This window comes from Bos mutus, chromosome 2, assembly GCF_027580195.1.
Source record: "Bos mutus isolate GX-2022 chromosome 2, NWIPB_WYAK_1.1, whole genome shotgun sequence".
Classification (NCBI taxonomy): domain Eukaryota; kingdom Metazoa; phylum Chordata; class Mammalia; order Artiodactyla; family Bovidae; genus Bos; species Bos mutus.
In genome coordinates this window covers 25,073,417-25,092,093 of record NC_091618.1, presented here as the reverse complement: position 1 = coordinate 25,092,093, position 18,677 = coordinate 25,073,417, and the positions used below count along the sequence as shown (strand labels likewise).

The following is an 18,677-nucleotide window of genomic DNA, read 5'->3' as shown; positions in this document are numbered from 1 at the left end:
GAATGGCCTCACTGAATCAGAACCCAACTGATAGTGACACTGAAAAATGTGTTAGAATGGCCACCCTGTGTATGCGAAGCCATCTTGGGGTAAAAAGCTCAGTTGTTTAAGAATGCTATTTTGAATTTTTATCAAGATCCCATATCTTCAAAGTAATTGTGCTTACTAGTAAATTAGTTTTATTAACACATCCAGATGTAATTTATTAGTTACAGTGATGGCCTTTCACAATTGGTAAATCAAATGTGAAAAGACTTAGTTTGGAAGGCCGAATAGCCTTCAGTTCAGTTCAGTCGCTCAGCTGTGTCCGACTCTTTGCAACCCATGGACTGTAACACACCAGGCTTCCCTGTCCATCACCAACTCCCAGAGCTTGTTCAAACTCATGTCTATCAAGTCAGTATAACCTTAAAAGGGGTGAAACTAAAAATTACCCAGTTACCTAGTTGATAAGGGTATAAACCACAGGAATTACAGTATCTAACTCCTGTGGTATAATGGAGTGTGTCAGGAGTGAAGTGTGCCATAAAATAGTGTTGGGGCTGTCAAGCTTAAATCTTAGCTCTACCACTAGCAATAAGGCAGGCGAGCCACTAGCTCCACCAATAGTAACAGGCAAGCTATTTATCATCTCAAGGTCAAGGGCCTAATAGTGGCACCCAACCGTATAGGGTTAATGTGAAGATTAAGCCCACGTGATGCACATAGCATCACGCCTGGCATGTAGGTGGGCAGATGGACGCACAGAAAGACCACAAGCACTCTACAGCTTAGTATTGCTGTTACTGTTGTCAAAGTCATCATCATCAAGTCACTTCTATACTTACTGGAAAGGTATGTAATTTTCCATTAGGAAAAACTACCTCAGCTGCTTCAACCCTGAAAACAAAAATAAAGACAGAAATAGAATTAAAAAATAAAAACAAAAACCTAAGGGGAAAAAAGAGCCATACATTCTAGAAATGTGTGAGGTTAACACAACGTTCATTTGGTCTACAACTGCTGAATCAACAGTCTATTCGTGTCCCCACCCTGCTGTCTAGGTTAATCCTCCCAATACACAACATTACTATTCTATTTCCTGTGGCTCTTGCATCTCTCCTTGATCAGTTTATCTCCCAGTCCTGCCAAGCACACATCCTCGATGAACTCCTTGCTGATACTGATACACACGTCCTAGGCTTTACCACAGTCATGTTGTTATAGGAGGAAAGCTGACTGACACCACCACTAAAATGCAAATCAACTTAAAAAAAAAAAAGATGTGAGCATACAGTAAGGGCCATATAGGTTTGGGAAGTAGTTTTTTATATAAAAACTTAGCCTTGGAACAAATACAGTAGTCTTATTGGTATATATAAGATATAATGCTTTGCTTTTATGTATGATTTCTCTTTGTTCAGCTGTTCCTTTTCCTGTTCCTCCATGTTTATATTCTCAAATCCAGTGATCCTTACAAAAAGCCTGTCACTGCCTCTAAGAGGTCTGCTCAGCTAGCAGTAATGTGCCCTTACAAACAGCCAGAACATCACTGAAACTTTCTAAAGTACTTATCACCTTTTACATTATTAATTCATGTCTTAGCTCCCCAAAGAGATTATGTATTCCAATTACAGGAACTGCATTTTTTATCTTTATATTTAGCACAAGACCCTAGTGCTTTGACTTCAGAACAGACCATCATTGATAAAAATACCAAATGAACTCACGTAAACTGATTCTCACAATATTCACTGAACGTGGTAACAATGACATCAAGAACTATTTTTGCCTGCAAAGGAAAAAAATCAAATATTATGGTAACACATGAAAATCCTCTCTTCCCTCAAACGGAAATGAATTAATATTTAATATAATTTAGTCTCCAAATATATAAAAATGGACCTGCATACACAAATTTTAAAGAAAGAAATGGAATAAAAACTGAGCTTGAATGCGCCTGACCTTATTGTCAGGTGTTCTGCATTTATGAAGTTCTCTGAGAGTTACAATCCATGACCGAGACAAATCATTTATTTCCCCCACTCCCCCTTCCCTAGGTTCACCAAATTTCAAGAAAGACAGATGGCTAACGACGGCAGTAAACCTTATCAGTCCCATAACCCTCTGCAGCCAGACACCAGATTCCTGGCCCAGTCACTTACCATCAGTCTGATCTGGGGCAAGTTACTTACTGTCATTGTACCTTAGCCTGTCTGTTAAGTAGACATAATAAAAGTTCCTACCTCATTTGGTTAACATGAAGATTAAGAGTGTAAGAGTGAGAGAGAGAGAGAGAGAGTGTGTGTGTGTGTGTGTGTGTGTGTGTAAAATACATAGGACAATGCTTGGCACATAGTGATGGCCCTATTGATTTGTTCATTTTTAAATTAAAAGAAATGCTGAGGAAAAAACACAGTAATCTTATAGGGGTACATGCTTTGCTTTTTTATATTATTTCACACTTATATACAAACTTCAGGAAAGATAACCAAGGTCTGCTAATGTACAAATTTTAAAAAGTTTTTAACAGGAACAGGTATTATATATTACCTGACACCATTTCTGAATGTACATTTGGTATGCCATACCATGCTAAGTCATTTAAGTCATGTCTGTCTCTGTGTGACCCTATGGACTGTAGTCTTCCAGGCTCCTCTGTCCACGGGACTCTCTGGGCAAGAATACTGGAGTGGGTTGCCATGTATTCCTCCAGCGACATTTGATACGTAAAAGTTATAACCATTCAAGTCTACCTTTCTTAATCTGCTTTACTACCACCTAACTCTACACCTTACTTAACACGTGGAAAGAAATCTTATGCTATAGAAAATAGCTGTCATGACGTTCCAATCTAATACATGGTGACGAAAAGTGACTGAACGACTAGTATTCTGTATTTTCTAGATATATTTGTGTGTGTGTAAACTCTTTATCAGTTTGCTAAATAAGACTTTATAGCCAGCTGGTCCTAAATTTTTTTTAACAAGTACACAAAAGTACAAAATTAGGATTCAAATTAAGCCAACTAAGATGAACTCCTTATAAAGATGGCATTACAATGTGGATCCCATTCTCAATTTTACTGTTTTAATGTATGTGGCTAATTCTCTCACAAAGATGATGAGTTCCTTGAAATCAAGAACAAGTAACTCTTTGTTAAATTCATGGCATTGGAGAAAGAGAGTAGGTGCTCACTAAACATTTGTCAATTGAATGAAAGCACCATAACCAAGGGGCTTCCCAGGTGGCGCTAGTGGGTGAAGAACTCGCCTGCCAATGCAGGAGATGTAAAAGACGCTGGTTTGATTCCTGGGTTGGGAAGATCCCCTGGAGGAGGTCACAGCATCCCACTCCAGTGTTGTTGCCTGGAGAATCCCATGGACAGAGGAGCCTGGTGGGCTACAGTCCATAGGGTTGCAAAGAGTAGGACATGACTGAAGTGACTTAGCACACACTACAACCAAAGTACAGAATACAAACACCTTTCTCATTTTCTAAGTTTCTAAAATACAGCCCCATTTAAAAAATAAACAAATTTTAAAATTTAGTCACATGGTCTCAGCTCAGAGGTAAAAATCTATATTGAGAACAAAAATAAAATAAAAGTTTTATTTACCTTAGTAAAGTCAGTTCCTGTGCACTCAATAAATACATTTTTCGTATTTACTGTTATTTTGGAATGGTTTCCTGCAACAAACACAAAACAACAACAAAGCAATCAGTTTCAGAAATAAAGGTGCACTAAAGAACTCTACAAATACAAGCTGACACCTCAGAGGTAAGGAGACACACAACTTTTATTCTAATCTCTCATTATAAGCTGGAGAATAAAGATAAAATAAAAAACAAGGTTAAAAAAAAAAAAGGCTTTACAGAGTACATTACACAGTATGCTGCTTAACAGAAGCCATCTCATCTCATTTTCACCATAATGCTAAGACAGGGCTGCAGGCAGGACAAGTAAGATTCAAAGATTAAGCTCACTGCCCAGAATCACAAGCTATTAAACAACAAGGCTAAGATTTGGGCCTGGATCTGGCTCACTCCAAAGTCCACGATGAGTACTAGAGTCCAAGATATGGAGGAGGAAGTTTCTCCTTCCCATTGTGAAGCAACTGAACCCCCTTCTCACCTCCAGAAAGGCAAACATCTATGGCTTTGACATCACTAAATTTTGTAAATACATTCAAGTTGCTTCTCGAAAAAGCTTCAGAAAGAAATTAAGAGGGTAAATTTCAGTTCTGAAATTTTAATTTATAAAACAGCAGGCCAGGCAGAATTCCACTTTAAGTTTAACGAAATGAATTAAGGGCTAAAACCAAAATATCGACACCTTTTGGAAGAACAGAATCCAGAAAACTAGCACCAGAACATATTTATAAACTTAGCTTTTCCCTTCTCCAGGTGATCCGCCCAACCTCGGGATCAAACCAGGGTCTCCTGCATTGCAGGAGGATTCTTTACCAGCTGAGTCACCAAGGAAGTCCAAGAATACTGGAGTGGGTAGCCTATCCCTTCTCCAGCGGATATTCCCGACCCAGGGATCGAACTTGGGTCTCCTGCATTGCAGGAGGATTCTTTACCAACTGAGCTATCAGGGAAGCCCTAAAAGTAGGTATACATTTATGAATTATATAAAAATCACCAGTAAAATATTGAAAAAATGAAATGAACTATTGCAATAAAATCCACAAAAGACCTGAGATTCTCAGACTGAGTCTTCTGATTGATTCAGCCAAGACAATTGAGAATTCCACAGAAATGCTAAAGATTAAGAAGGAAATAGCAAAACACCTATGGTACTTAAGAAATAACTCACCGTTGATGATTGGAGGCATGGAAAGGATGACACCTTTGCTATCATAGATAACTGGGTACAGAGGTTTATTTTCAATTATATGTAAATAATGTTTAAGCTGGTTGTCAGTCTGAAAAAAAATTAAGACAAACAAAATTAGCTTCTTATTTCTATCAGTGTAATTAGTTTACATACGTGCCTAGCATAAAAAGGGGGGGAGAATCAGAAAAATAACAAAACAGCCCCCAAAGTTTTAACTGTATGATATTTTCTAATATAAAGTAATGTCTCAGAATCTTCATACAGCCTCAATCTCCTACTGAGGAAAGATGAGTTGTTGTTTAGTCGCTAAGTCATATCCGACTCTTTTGTTGACCTCATGGACTCTGGGCCCACCAGGCTCCTCTGTCCATGGGATTTTCCAGGCAAGCATACTGGAATAGGTTGCCATTCCCTTTTCCAGGAGATCTTTCCAACCCAGGGATCAAACCTATGTCTCCTGTACTAGCAGGCAGATTCTTTACCACTGAGGAAAGATGAGACCACAATTATTTTTCAAGACTCAAAACAGATTTGCAGAGTAAGCCTGAATCACCTTAAGCAAAACACAAACCATACAAAACTATTTAGATAAACAAGAAAAAAATCACTTGCAAATCAGGCCAATAATAACAGCTGCTTTTCCCAAATGATACCTACCTCTTCTACTATTTGTTAAATGCAGTTTAAAGTGACAACTGAATTGATTTTCACTGCTGGACTCTATAAGTGCTAATCATAGGAGGCAGGCACTTTGCAACAGTGCATGCCACACACACACACACAAAATCTAGATAAATCTTATTGTGCCTTATATTTGCATGAGTTTTAATTATTCCTAAATATGAATATTACAGAGCAGTAAGACCTATGTAAGTGGTTCTCAATCCTAGGTATACATTACAAACATCTGAGAGGATAAAAAAAATAATAAAACTAGAGCCAGAACTCACTCTAGATCAAATGAACCAGTATCTCTGGGTTGGAGCCCAGACACTGTTATTTTTTCAAAAGCACTCATGACATCACCCTAATTATAACTTGATTTTGGAGGAATTTTATGATTTATGCAGAGCTATTACATCAATATAAAATGACCTTTACCTTGTATATGTTCATCAGTTCACAGGCTGTATACTCTTTACTCTTATTTAGAGGCTTGAATTTGATATCAGAAGGTTTCTTTGCAGTGTAAGTAAATGGACCTGACAAAGTGTCCAAATCATGGGTACCAATAGCAACCAAGGCTCTTTTCCTAAATATGGAAACGGGGAGGGAGAGAGAGAAAAACAAAAGAGATCTGAAGATCTCAAAACGTAAGACTACAGGTTTTTAAAAATTATTTGTAGACAATTCCTTAAAATAGTCTGTTACTATGTGACATCTTTACAAACATTAAAAATATAAGAAATTATAAAGCTACTGAAAACACATTATTTTAGTAGCTGAAATTCCTTCTACTAGTTTTCCCAAGTACTACGTTATTATTAATAGGACATTAACATACCCTTTATCTTCTTTTTTTATATTTCCCTTTATCCTATTTCCTCTAATGTCAAGTAAACATAAATGTTTTATTAAGTTAGAATACACCACCCAAAAACTCCTCTGTTTTTTGGCTTTTCTATATTTTCCTAAATTTCCTGTAACATAACTATATTGCTTTATTAATGGAAATTAATTTTAAGAACTGAGATTACATTTAAAACTGAATAAGGAAATTTCAAAAGCTATTAATTTCATTTGTTCTACAGCTTATCTGCAAAGAATTTAAGGTAATTTTAGGAACTTAAAGATATAAAGTAGGCAAGAAAGAAACAGACGCAGGGATATAAAATGAAGCCAGGAACAATGCCAATATTAAATTAGAATCTCAAGGCCTACAGTCTTATCACAGAAGATTACAAATTTGACTCTAAGCTTTCCAATAGACAATCCAAAAAGAGAAACTCAAATCAGAATTTATTATATTCTTAAGGCTTCAAATGTGTTTTAGACTATGTAGGTCTAAACTAAATATCAAATGGATAAAATCATTAGTTATCAAGAAATGTGTTGAGTCCACATTACATGAACTATGAAATAGCTTTGAGAATTTGTTGAAACAAACTTTGGTCAACCTCAAATTAACACAGCATTATACAGCAACTAACTGAATAAATTTTTTTTGTTCAATCTCTAAGACAGGTGACTAGAATTTTAATGGGTGACTTGAACAGAGCTGTTGACAACCCTAGAGGGAGTGTTACTGTACTCAATGAGTTGCATGTTTATATACTAGCATCAGATGTATGCATGCTCAGTTGAGTCCAACTCTTTGCAACCCCATGGACTGTAGCCTGCCAGGCTCCTCTGTCCATGGGATATCCCAGTCAAGATTACTGGAATGGGTAGCCATTCCCTTCTCCAGGGGATCTTTCCAACCCAGGGATTGAACCTGCGTCTCCTGCATCGGGAGGTGGATTCTTTACCACTGCACCACCTGAGGAGTCATATACTAGCACAAGTAGAAATGTACCCATGGCCTGCAACAGAAACCACTCCTCAGAGAAAAAGAACAAAATCAAAAGCCTCTGCCATAACAAGATATTCTGTATACAATCAGAAAGCAGTGCGTATGAAAACAGGGAAACACAACATACTCCCAACAAGCCAACCCATACAAATCAGTGCTAAGATGACCTGGATTTTCAAATTACTATGCAGATTTTTAAAATACTACTACCACTACAAAAAAAGCTACTACAATGGTCCAGTCAGTTTAGATAAATCAACAACTGATAAACCCATGAGTAAGAAAATCCATGTTTTCTTGGACATTAATGTTGGTTTTTTAATCCGAAAACAGTATCTCAAAAATGTAGCTAAATTTCAACTTCAAGCCAATCACAAAAAAATTCTGGATGGATCAGAGAGCTATGCATTTTGAAAAACAAACAGCAAACATAGGTACATACACACACACATATACACAAACAAGGTACCATAAACATTATTCAGAGAAAACATAGATGAACAATGCTTAATTAAAACTGTGGAGCAGGACATCCCTTAAGACACAAAACACAGAAGTCATATAGGAAGACTGATAAATATTGATACCCAAATTGTAAATTTTATACAATCAAAAGACCCCACAAGTCAAAAGACACAGAGAAGAAAGGTCTACGACACAGGTAAAGAAAAAGGATTAATATCCCCCAAATAAAGAGATATGAAAACTAAAAATAAAAATCAAGATTCTACTTATGATACTGGCAAGAATTTTGGTAAAGTCTTGCTGTGAAAAAGCAGCGACTGAAAGAACTGAGCGAAAAAAAGAGAAACTTCGTTAAAAGGGAACCAAAGAGATTCTATAGAGATAAACAATAAAATACCTGAAGTAAAAAGTTTGCTGGATATTTCCAGGAGTAACAGAGACTAGACTGACTCTCTTGCCTGACACAATCACAAAAGAGGGAAGACACATATACCACAATGGTTTCTAAGGCCGGCACTGGACCTCAGGCGATGAAGGACAGGAAAGAGATAAGGGAGATGAGAGACCAGAAACAGGTAAGGTAAGCCCTATGACTGCCCAGCTGGCTGCCTGGAGGGACTTCAAGTCACAGGGCAGGAAAGGGGGTCAGGCAGGAGCCCAGTGAACTCCCTAAGTTGAAGAGACACAGCTGAGAGCCTCGGGAGACCAAGATGGCGGCCAGAGGTCACCACACAGAGCACTGGAGATGAACAGAGCTACACAGGCAGAGAGCTCTGCGATCTGCAGAGGGGCCCCCTCAAGAACTTGCTGAGTATCAATCAGTGTGAGCATGTGAGGAAACCACCTAAGGCTAGGCAAAGAACCATCCAACGCAACAGTGCTCACACAGACTGAAAACCCAATCTTTCACAGGGGCCATGGGTAAAGTAGGAACAAGGTCTCGCCTCAGTAGTAAGGACTAATTAGCCTTAGACAGAACACTGTATGATCAACAAAAACAGAAACACACATACGCACACAAAAGCAGAGAAAAATCAATGAAACCAAAAGCTAGTTCTGTGAAAACTGACACACAGAGATATCCACTAAAGTAACTGATAAAACTTCTAGCTACACTGATCAAAGGGGAAAGAGAAGACATAGGCATAAAAGAGGTGATACTGATACAGATACTGTAGCTATCAAAGGATAATAAGGGAAGATCAACAACTTTTATGCCAATAAAAGTTTATTATAAATCACTTATAATTTAAGTGAAATGATTATATCTCTTGAAAAACACAAATTAGGATTTACTGACTCTGGCATATCAGAGTATTAGGATATAATTTATACCTCCCCTTAGAAAAAGCTCATGATTTCCAGAAATACTGCATAAAATACAACTTAAAGCTGAATTAAGGAAATGCCTTACAATTTAGATAACAACTAGATTCTTCAAATGACCAGAACAGATAACAGGGCTCAAGTACTTACTAGCTATATCAATGCCTATCAGAAATCCTCTATCTTGACCTATATGGTGAAACTATATTTAAATTCTTATTGTTTTGCTTAAGAGTGACATATTTGGAAGATGACAAATAGATTGTTTTTATAAAACAACTTGGAATAAATGTTATTCAGAATCCTAGAAAAAGCTTCTTCTACCATGTACTCAAAAATGTTTCAAGAAAAGAAACTGTGTGAACATAACCACAGGTGTTTTATTTTTTAAGTATTTTTCACACCAGCAGAAAACACCCAAGGTCTCCTTCCCAATCCTGTGTCCAGCCCATCCCTTACACACAAGCCTCTTTTAGTTTCCATAGTCTACCAAATTGCAATCACTGCAATTACTAAAAAATAAGAATTATGTTTTCCCTTTTATACTCAAGACATACGTAACTATTAATCATACCTTTGATTAGCATGAGGTAACTTATGTTGCTATATTTTAGGACCACACAAAAAAACTTGGTATGTTAGCTAAAGACTGATGTTTCCTATCAGTAACTTTTATTAAGATTTTTGAAAAACTGACATTAGTTCAAGGACTCCCACTGTTACCTTCCTTGACCTTTAGGAGTTGAGGAATTAAACTGATCTGAAGATCATCACACTAAAGGGAGCTGTATGGGAAATGATGTATAGCAATGTCAAAGATAGAATAAGAAAATTCAGTTATTTAAAAATCTCAAAAAAGAAAATACAGTTAAAAAATCTAAGAGGTACTTGCTCTTTGGAAGAAAAGTTATGACAAACCTAGACAGCATATTAAAAAGCTTTGCCACCAAAGGTCCGTATAGTCAAAGCTATGGTTTTTCCAGGAGTCATGTATGGATATGAGAAAGTGAAAGTCAAAGTCAAAGTCGTTCAGTCGAGTCCAACTCTTTGAGACCCCATGGACTAAACAGTCCATGGAATTCTCCAGGCCAGAATACTGGAGTGGGTAGCCTTTCCCTTCTCCAGAGGTTCTTCCCAACTGAGGGATTGAACACATATCCTACATTGCAGGTAGATTCTATACCAGCTGAGCCACATGGGAAGTCCATGGATATGAGAGTTGGACTATAAAGAAGCTGAACGCCAAAGAATTGATGCTTTTGAACTGTGGTGTTGGAGAAGACTCTAGAGTCCCTTGGACTGCAAGGAGATCTGACCAATCATTCCTAAAAGAAATCAACCCTGAATATTCATTGGAAGGACTGATGTGGAGGCCGAAGATCCAATACTTTGGCCACCTGATGAGAAGAGCTGACTCATTAGAAAAGACCCAGATCCTGGGAAACATAGAAGGCAAGAGGAAAAGGGGAGGACAGAGGATGAGATGGTTGGATGGCATCACCAACTCAATGAACATGAGTTTGAGCAAGCTCTGGGAGATGGTGTGGATTGCCATTCCCTTCTCCATGGAATCCTCCCAACTCAGAGATCAAACTGAAGTCTCTCACATTGCAGGTAGATTCTTTACCATCTGAGCCACACGGAAACCCCCAAATTTAAACTTACTTAAATTTAAATTTCATTAAACTTTCTTGTTATTCTCACATATTCTTATTTTAGAAAAAAATTTTTTAAAAGTCTGCGGGGGTAGGGGGAAGAAAGGAAAGAGGGAGGAAAAGAGGAAGAGAGAAGGGGAGGAAGGAGGAGAAAGAGGGAGAAGCAAGCAAGCAAGAGATACATTCACAAACCTGCAAATGTTCTGATGTAATTTCTCCTGAAGTTCAATGAAGCTGTCATATCTATCTTTTGTAAACTTTATGTTTCGGAGAACCGCTGCAACAGCGTACGGGCGTATTTTAGCTGTCTGAAATTCATTTTATCAGTAGAGATGGTAAATATGAAGGCTTTTCTTTGTAATAACATCTTGTAATAGAAAGTCAGCTGTCACAAATTTTCATTCAATCAACAATAAAATACAGTGGTGACAGGAGAGGAAGTCACTGTCCTCATGGAATTTACATTTCAGCAAGATATCTGAAAATTTACTGAATTGTTGATTAAAAAAATTAACCTTTCAAGTAGTTTGCTCAAGTAGTTTGCTTTTGGTATTTCTACCAAAACAGCCTTCCCCCAAGAGATTTTTTTTCTAAATGTTATTAACACACCACAATTTAAATAATTACCTTAAAAGTATTTTAAGCAAACATTTGGATGTTATTTTCCAAAATAATTCATAGAAAACAGATGCTGTCTCCTTTCACTTTTTGGTAAAAACAAAATGACAGTTTTTCAGAGCTAGAGGCTAAATATACAATGATCAAAGAAAACTACATTTGGCAGAAGGGTCAGCTCTGTCCCACCTTAGAGAGATATACACACAAGGGATGTTTTTAAACGAAAAATGAGAATTGATCCTTATTACCTCTTCTGTGATGATCAACTTCTGGATTTCTCCTTTAGGCATTACCCGTTTATACATCGGAGTCTTTATCCTAAAATATTAAAATAAATGTGTTCATTACTAGTCAAAACATTTGAAACTAATTTCTTCTGTGTATAGAAAGTATACAAAATGCACAGAAGTAGGACAATGGGTTAAAGTTATAGCAAATCAAATTTGGGCTGAGTATTTAAAAATAAAATCCTAACAAATATTCTGACATTTCTAGTGTTTAAAAATGGGCTATGATGCCTTGTGGTAATGCATATTACCATCACTGGAGTCTCAGGAGACTAGAAAACCTTTAATTAAGCAAAGTGTATGGAGGCATTTAAACATCAGCTGAGGGGCTGGATTAAATAACCTTTAAGTTTTATTCCAACCATGAGAGTTTGAACTTCTCAGAAAAACAGAGCGTCTTACACACACAGATGGTCTGGCCCCACCTGGACCTAATGAATCAGGCTATTCAAGAGAAAGGCCTGGTAAATGGTACATTCTGAAGACATAGTTCAGGTGATTGTTATATCAGGCGAGGGTGGGAACCATTGTTTTAACAGTGCTTTTCAAACCTCAAGGTGCCTACAATCAACTGGTGAATTTGTTAAAGCATATATTCTGATTCAAGAGGTCTTGGGTAGAAGCAGATTCTGCAGTTCTTACAGGCTCCCAGGTGTTACAGATGCTGGTCCCTGGTCCACACTTCGGGTAGCAAAGGTTTTAAGTCATTTTCCTAATTTTCTCTCATCATAAAAATCATATGAGGTGCCTGTTAAATTCCTATCAGGCAGGTTTGGGAAACACAATGTAAGGAGACTATCCCTGACCCTAAAAATATAAACATCTGGACTTCCCTGGTGGTATAGTGGATAAGAATCTGCCTGCCAATGCAGCGGGGACATGGGTTCGATCCCTGATCTGGGAAGATTCCACATGCCTTGGTGCAATTCAGCCCATGGGCCACAACTCCTGAGCCCACGTGCTGCAACTTCTGAAGCCCGTATGCCTGTGCTCTACAACGAGAGATGGCGGTGGTGGTTTAGTCAGTAAGTCCGGTCTGACTCTTGCGACCCAAGAACTGTAGCCCACCAGACTCCTCTGTCCATGGGATTTCCCAGATGAGAATATTGGAATGGGTTGCCATTTCCTTCTCCAGGATATCTTCCCAACCCAAAGATCAAACCCTCATCTCATGAAAAGCCACCACAATGAGAAGCCCACATACCACAACTAGAGAGTACTAGAGGAAAGCCTGTGAACAGCAACGAAGACCCAAAGCAACCAAAAAATAAAAAATAAAATAAACATCTGATCGTCACGCAGAGAAGCAACTGGGTCAACCCTCAAATTTTAACCATCTTATTAACCAAATGCCTTATTATCACCCTTTCACCAACACCTGTCTCTCATCTGACGGCCTCATAGTTTCAAAGTCTAGCCTATCAGCCTGATTGGAGTAGGAAATGGCAACCCACTCCAGTACTCTTGCCTGGAGAATCCCAGGGATGGGGGAGCCTGGTGGGCTGCCATCTATGGGGTCACACAGAGTCGGACACGACTGAAGTGACTTAGCAGCAGCAGCAGCCTATCAGCCTGAGGCTCATATTCTTTTGCATCTGACAAGATAATGGGTAAGTAACGAAAAAATAATAATTTTTTCCATGTCCATTATTTATTTAATTTTAATTGGAGGCTAATTACTTTACAATATTGTGGAGGTTTCTGACATACATGAATCAGCCATGGGTGTACATGTGTTCCCCATCCTGACCCTCCCTCCCACCTCCCTCCCCATCCCATCCCTCAGGGTCATCCCACTGGACCAGCCCTGAGCACCCTGCCTCATACATCAAATCTCGACTGGCGATCTGTTTCACATATGATAGTATACATGTTTCAACGCTATTCTCTCAAATCATCCCGCCCTCACCTTTTCCCACAGAGTCCAACAGTCTGTTCTTTATAATTATTTTTGATAGCTTTACTGTTTCACCTTTTTTTCACTTTACATATTCATCATTTTCTATATGTATTACATGAAGAGTCAGAAGGGGACTTGAAAACATTCTTCATTATAAATTACAAGCCTGAAACTAAAGAAGTCGATTAACTTGCCCACAGCCGTCACGAGATCTTCAGTTTTCCAGTCAGGAAGCTCCATTTCTGAGCTTCCTCAGAATTCTTAAGAAAACAGCATATAAAGTTGCACCCTTCTGCTTTTCTCCCAACCTTTAACCAACCCCATAAACTATTCCAACTGGATTACTGAAGGAACTCACATGAACCCACTAAAGAGTTGTTAAAGAAGCCATAAAATCATTAACCACTCCAGTTTTAAAACATGCTCCCCAAAAGAAAGACTATGACTCTTTTTTTCAACTTTCAAATGGCTACATCTACAGGCTCCAGTCAGCTCTCCATGCAGACCCAAAGCTGTGGATCTGTCCAACAAGCTTTTTTCCAGAAACTTAAACAGGGTTGTTGACAGTGACAGGCAAAGAAAAAAGAAATCCCACTTAGCCACGGGTTTAATGAATATACTCCCTTACCTTTCTTTGAAGACTTGAAGTCCTCGAACCAATCCTTCCAGACACAGCAGGTCATATCTATTGGCAGGGACGTCAATTTTGTAGAGAACAACATCAGAGGCCCCATGGGCCTTTTCATTACCTTGTTCCTTACTTATAATTTCCTTTTCAGATGTCTAAAACAAACCCAAAAATTAAAACAAAACTAAATAAATCTAAATTTTTTTCGAAAAAGTCATTATCAGTCCTATAAAGAAGTAACTACACTGTTCATGTTCTTTCCAGAGCAGCAGAAAGCTGTCTAAAGCAAGGCGAGGGCTAAACTTTGCCTACTACTTGTTTTTGTAAATAAAGTTCTACTGAAACACTGTCAGGCCTATTCATTTACATTTCATCTGTTGTCATTTCCATACTGCAACAGCTGAGTTGTGACAGAGACTCCATGTAGCTTTCAAAAGGTTGCTATTTGGCAGAAAATGTTTGCCCATCCTTGATCTAAAAGAAAATGAAAATACCAAGGAGAACACAATAAGAACCAAGGAGCAGCAATAACGAAAGTGTCAATGAGACAAAGTTAAGGAAATTCACCAAATAAAAGCTATTTTGGAAATTCCCTGGCAGTCCAGAGGTTAGGTCGCCACACTTTCACTGCTGAGGGCCTGGGTTCAATCCCTGGTCAGGGAACTAAGACCCCACGAACCAAGAAACAAAAAAAGAGAGAGAGAGAAAGAAAAAAAAAAAAAATGAAAAGATATGCAACTTTTTATAAGATAATGACTCTAAAAGCTAAATCCTATGGGCACCCAAGACTAGAAGCAACATGAAAATGAGAATAATACTATAAAAGCAAACAAAAACATTTTAAGGGATCATCAGAAGCTGTGGTGTAAATCAGAAGGAATTATAAGTGTATAGTCCATGGGGTCGCAAAGAGCTGGACACGACTGAGTGACTTTCACTCACTCACTCACTCACAGGTACAATGGGAAGAGGTCTAAGGACAGTAAAGGGTACAAAGCAGCAAGAGCAAAAACAAACGAGGGAGAAAGGGGAAGAAATACCACTAGAATAAATTCAGTGCAGAAGTAAAAAGCTTAGAATATCTCAATCACCACACTGTAGAGATTTTCTTAAAAACAATCATTGCCAAGAAGTTAAATTCTGTTCTCTACATTTACCACGGCAGGAAAATACCTATATACTTATTTCCAATCAAATTCCTTAGAAGTCATACTCCAACTGTTAATGTTACCCACTAGTTATCCCCACTTAACTGGAACTCCTGCTATTTCTATCACAAATCATCTGCTAAAATAACTGATGCACTCCTATCAAAATATATGATGTATTTTGTTTTACATGGGGCTCTCCCACTGCCACAAGATAAGCAGTTCAGATTACTTCCCAAAGAAGTATAATCTACACTTGTATAGCATGCTGAAGAATTCACTTTCCTCAATGAGCACTATGCACCTGAGTTACACCTGAGGAATCACAGAGTCCACAGGAGGCTGGAACCGCCCAGGGCTCATAGTGCTTTTTGACTGTGGGCTCCAAGGAACACCTTCACTGGCTATCTCAAACTCAGTAGGCATACTGTGAAAATTAGGGAAAATTTAAAAATAAAAAAAGAATGTTGATGTATGGCAGAAATCAACACAATATTGTAAAACAATTATCCTTGCTTATTTAACTTATATGCAGAGTACATCATGAGAAACGCTGGGCTGGAAGAAACACAAGCTGGAATCAAGATTGCCGGGAGAAATATCAATAACCTCAGATATGCAGATGACACCACCCTTATGGCAGAAAGTGAAGAGGAACTAAAGAGCCTTTTGATGAAAGTGAAAGAGGAGAGTGAAAAGGTTGGCTTACAGCTCAACATTCAGAAAACAAAGATCATGGCATCCAGTCCCATCACTTCATGGCAAATAGATGGAGAAACTGTGGCTGACTTTATTTTTCTGGGCTCCAAAATCACTGCAGATGGTGATGGCAGCCATGAAATTAAAAGACACTTCCTCCTTGGAAGGAAAGTTATGACCAACCTAGACAGCATATTGAAAAGCAGAGACATTACTTTGCCAACAAAGGTCCGTCTAGTCAAGGCTATGGTTTTTCCAGTAGCCATGAATGGAAGTGAGAGTTGGACTACAAAGAAAGTTGAGAACAGAAGAATTGATGCTTTTGAACTATGGTGTTGGAGAAGACTCATGAGAGTCCCTTGGACTGCAAGGAGATCCAATCACTCCATCCTAAGGGAGACCAGTCCTGGCTGTTCATTGGAAAGACTGATGTTGAAGCTGAAACTCCAATACTTTGGCCACCTGATATGAAGGGCTGACTCATTTGAAAAGACCCTGATGCTGGGAAAGATTGAGGGCAGGAGGAGAAGGGGACAACAGAGGATGAGATGGTTGGATAGCATCACCGATTCAATGGACATGAGTTTGGGTAAACTCCGGGAGTTGGTGATGGACAGGGAGGCCTGGCATGCTGCAGTTCATGGGGTTGCAAAGAGTCAGATACGACTGAGCAACTGAACTAAACTGAAAAAATAAGTTTGTTTGTTTTTTTAAAGAAACAAAAAAATAAAAAAAAAGAGGATAAAGAGCAAGGGGAAGAGAAGGGGTCAGGAGAGGAAGAGGAGAAAAGAAATGGGGAAGGGACGGGGGAGGATATGAGAAGAGGCAGGAAAAATTAGAATTTAAACTGAGTTCCATCAAAGGGGTCAACAAAATTGCTAATGTTTTAGTGAAGAAAGATGAGTCACTTCATAGGGGTGCTGGATTTCAGGCAGGACCCCATATAAAGGAGGGGAGAAAATGTAACTAGAGATCCTTTACAAAAAAGACATGGCTGCCTAAGCCTTCTCCCATTTTCAGTATCTCAGTTCATACAAAGATCACAGGTGATGACTGTGATCAATGCAGTTTATCAGTGCTAACAAAAATGTTATGGAAATCAATAACCACAGAAACTTCAGAGCCAGAGGGATCTATGATAAGCGAAAGTTAAAGTGTTAGTCCCTCAGACGTGTCCACCTCTTTGCGACCCCATGGACTGTAGCCTGCCAGGCTCCTCTGTCCATGGGATTCTCCAGGCAAGAATACTGGAATGGGCTGTCATTTCTTCTCCAGGTCAGAGGATCGTCCTGACCCAGGGATCGAACCTGGGTCTCCTGCATTGCAGGCAGACTCTTTACTGTCTGAGCCACCAGGGAAGCCCAGCGGGATCTACAGGGATCCCTGAAAGGATCATACATGTAAACTCCTTATTTACAGATGAAAAATAGGCCCAGAAAGGCAATGTAATGTCCCTGGTTCCACAGCTAGTAAATGTGGTAGCTCAAACTATTACTTCATTTTTTCTCACCTTCAGTCCAATGCTTAGATATTACAAAACCTCAAACATAATTTTGAATTCTAATAAAATTAACATATACTATAGAAATCTCAGCTGACTTCTCGAGCATATAGATGCTCATTAACATTAAAAAAATTCTTTTCTGTAACATTAGTAAAGCAGCAGCAGGAAAACTAAGACAAGACAACACAGGTTTTTGTCAGTCTGAAGGCTTTTTTAACCTTATAGTGTTTTATACACTGAACAGATTAAGAAGGCTTGGGGGAAAAAAAATAACACTAATTACCAAGAAATATTATCTTTTTATTTACAAGCACAGTGCTTCTAATACATAATCAATATTAGTTATCTATTTGGTAAATAAAGCTATTTTTTAAACATTTTAATCAGTGTACAATTCAAAGACCAGGAAAATGTTTCAAAATCATTTTTACAAGCAATTCTTCAAAAGGCAGGAGATCATTTTACAAGATCAATGTGTAGAGTAATAAATGAAGAATGAATTAACACCGGAACAGGCATGGGAGGAAAGTGGGATGGGGCTCAGAGGAAATGGAGAAGGAGGGGCCAGAGGCCAAGGAGACAGCAAGTCGGCTGAAGCTCAGTTTCCATTGCTCCCAGACCCCTTCCTGATGCCTCGACAGGACTGCGTCCGAGTAAAGGCATGAACCCCTGTGGAGATTTTACATAAAGCAACAACTTGGAATCAGAGCTTAGTCTCATAACACAGAGAACACAGAAACCACCAGGGCCCACAAATGTTTCCTCTTAGTCTAACCATAAGGCATCAAAGATAAAATGTAATGAACTTAGATACAGAATATTAAAGAAGTATCTAATACATACAATTTCATCAAGTTCCAGTCCAAATTCAAAGCACAGTTCATCAAATTCTTCGTCAGCTAGGGGAAAAAAAAGAGATTACAAATTTTAATCTGTTCAGTACAAATGCAAATAGCACATAAAAACTGCATCTTTTTAACTGTCTTACACCGAACATACTAGATATCAGGCATCAGATATCACCATTTAAAAACAAAAAAAGCTTGATCAAAAACAATTTTTAAAGAAAGAAAAACAAAACTATTAAATAAAGGGCTGATTCATCTAACTAAT

General features: G+C 38.4%; 1 protein-coding gene across 1 annotated transcript in view; it reads right to left on the bottom strand.

Moving 5' to 3' along the window:
- Positions 1–18,677, bottom strand: part of FARSB (phenylalanyl-tRNA synthetase subunit beta) — a 73,828-nt gene that overhangs the window by 49,433 nt on the left and 5,718 nt on the right. Inside the window, exons 2-10 of the mRNA XM_070385968.1 lie at positions 18,408–18,463; positions 14,214–14,368; positions 11,647–11,716; positions 10,973–11,088; positions 5,924–6,074; positions 4,802–4,910; positions 3,599–3,669; positions 1,710–1,771; positions 828–879 (exon numbers count right to left, since the gene is read on the bottom strand). Coding sequence (XP_070242069.1) covers positions 828–879; positions 1,710–1,771; positions 3,599–3,669; positions 4,802–4,910; positions 5,924–6,074; positions 10,973–11,088; positions 11,647–11,716; positions 14,214–14,368; positions 18,408–18,463 — 842 coding nt within the window. The remainder of the gene's footprint in view (positions 1–827; positions 880–1,709; positions 1,772–3,598; positions 3,670–4,801; positions 4,911–5,923; positions 6,075–10,972; positions 11,089–11,646; positions 11,717–14,213; positions 14,369–18,407; positions 18,464–18,677) is intronic.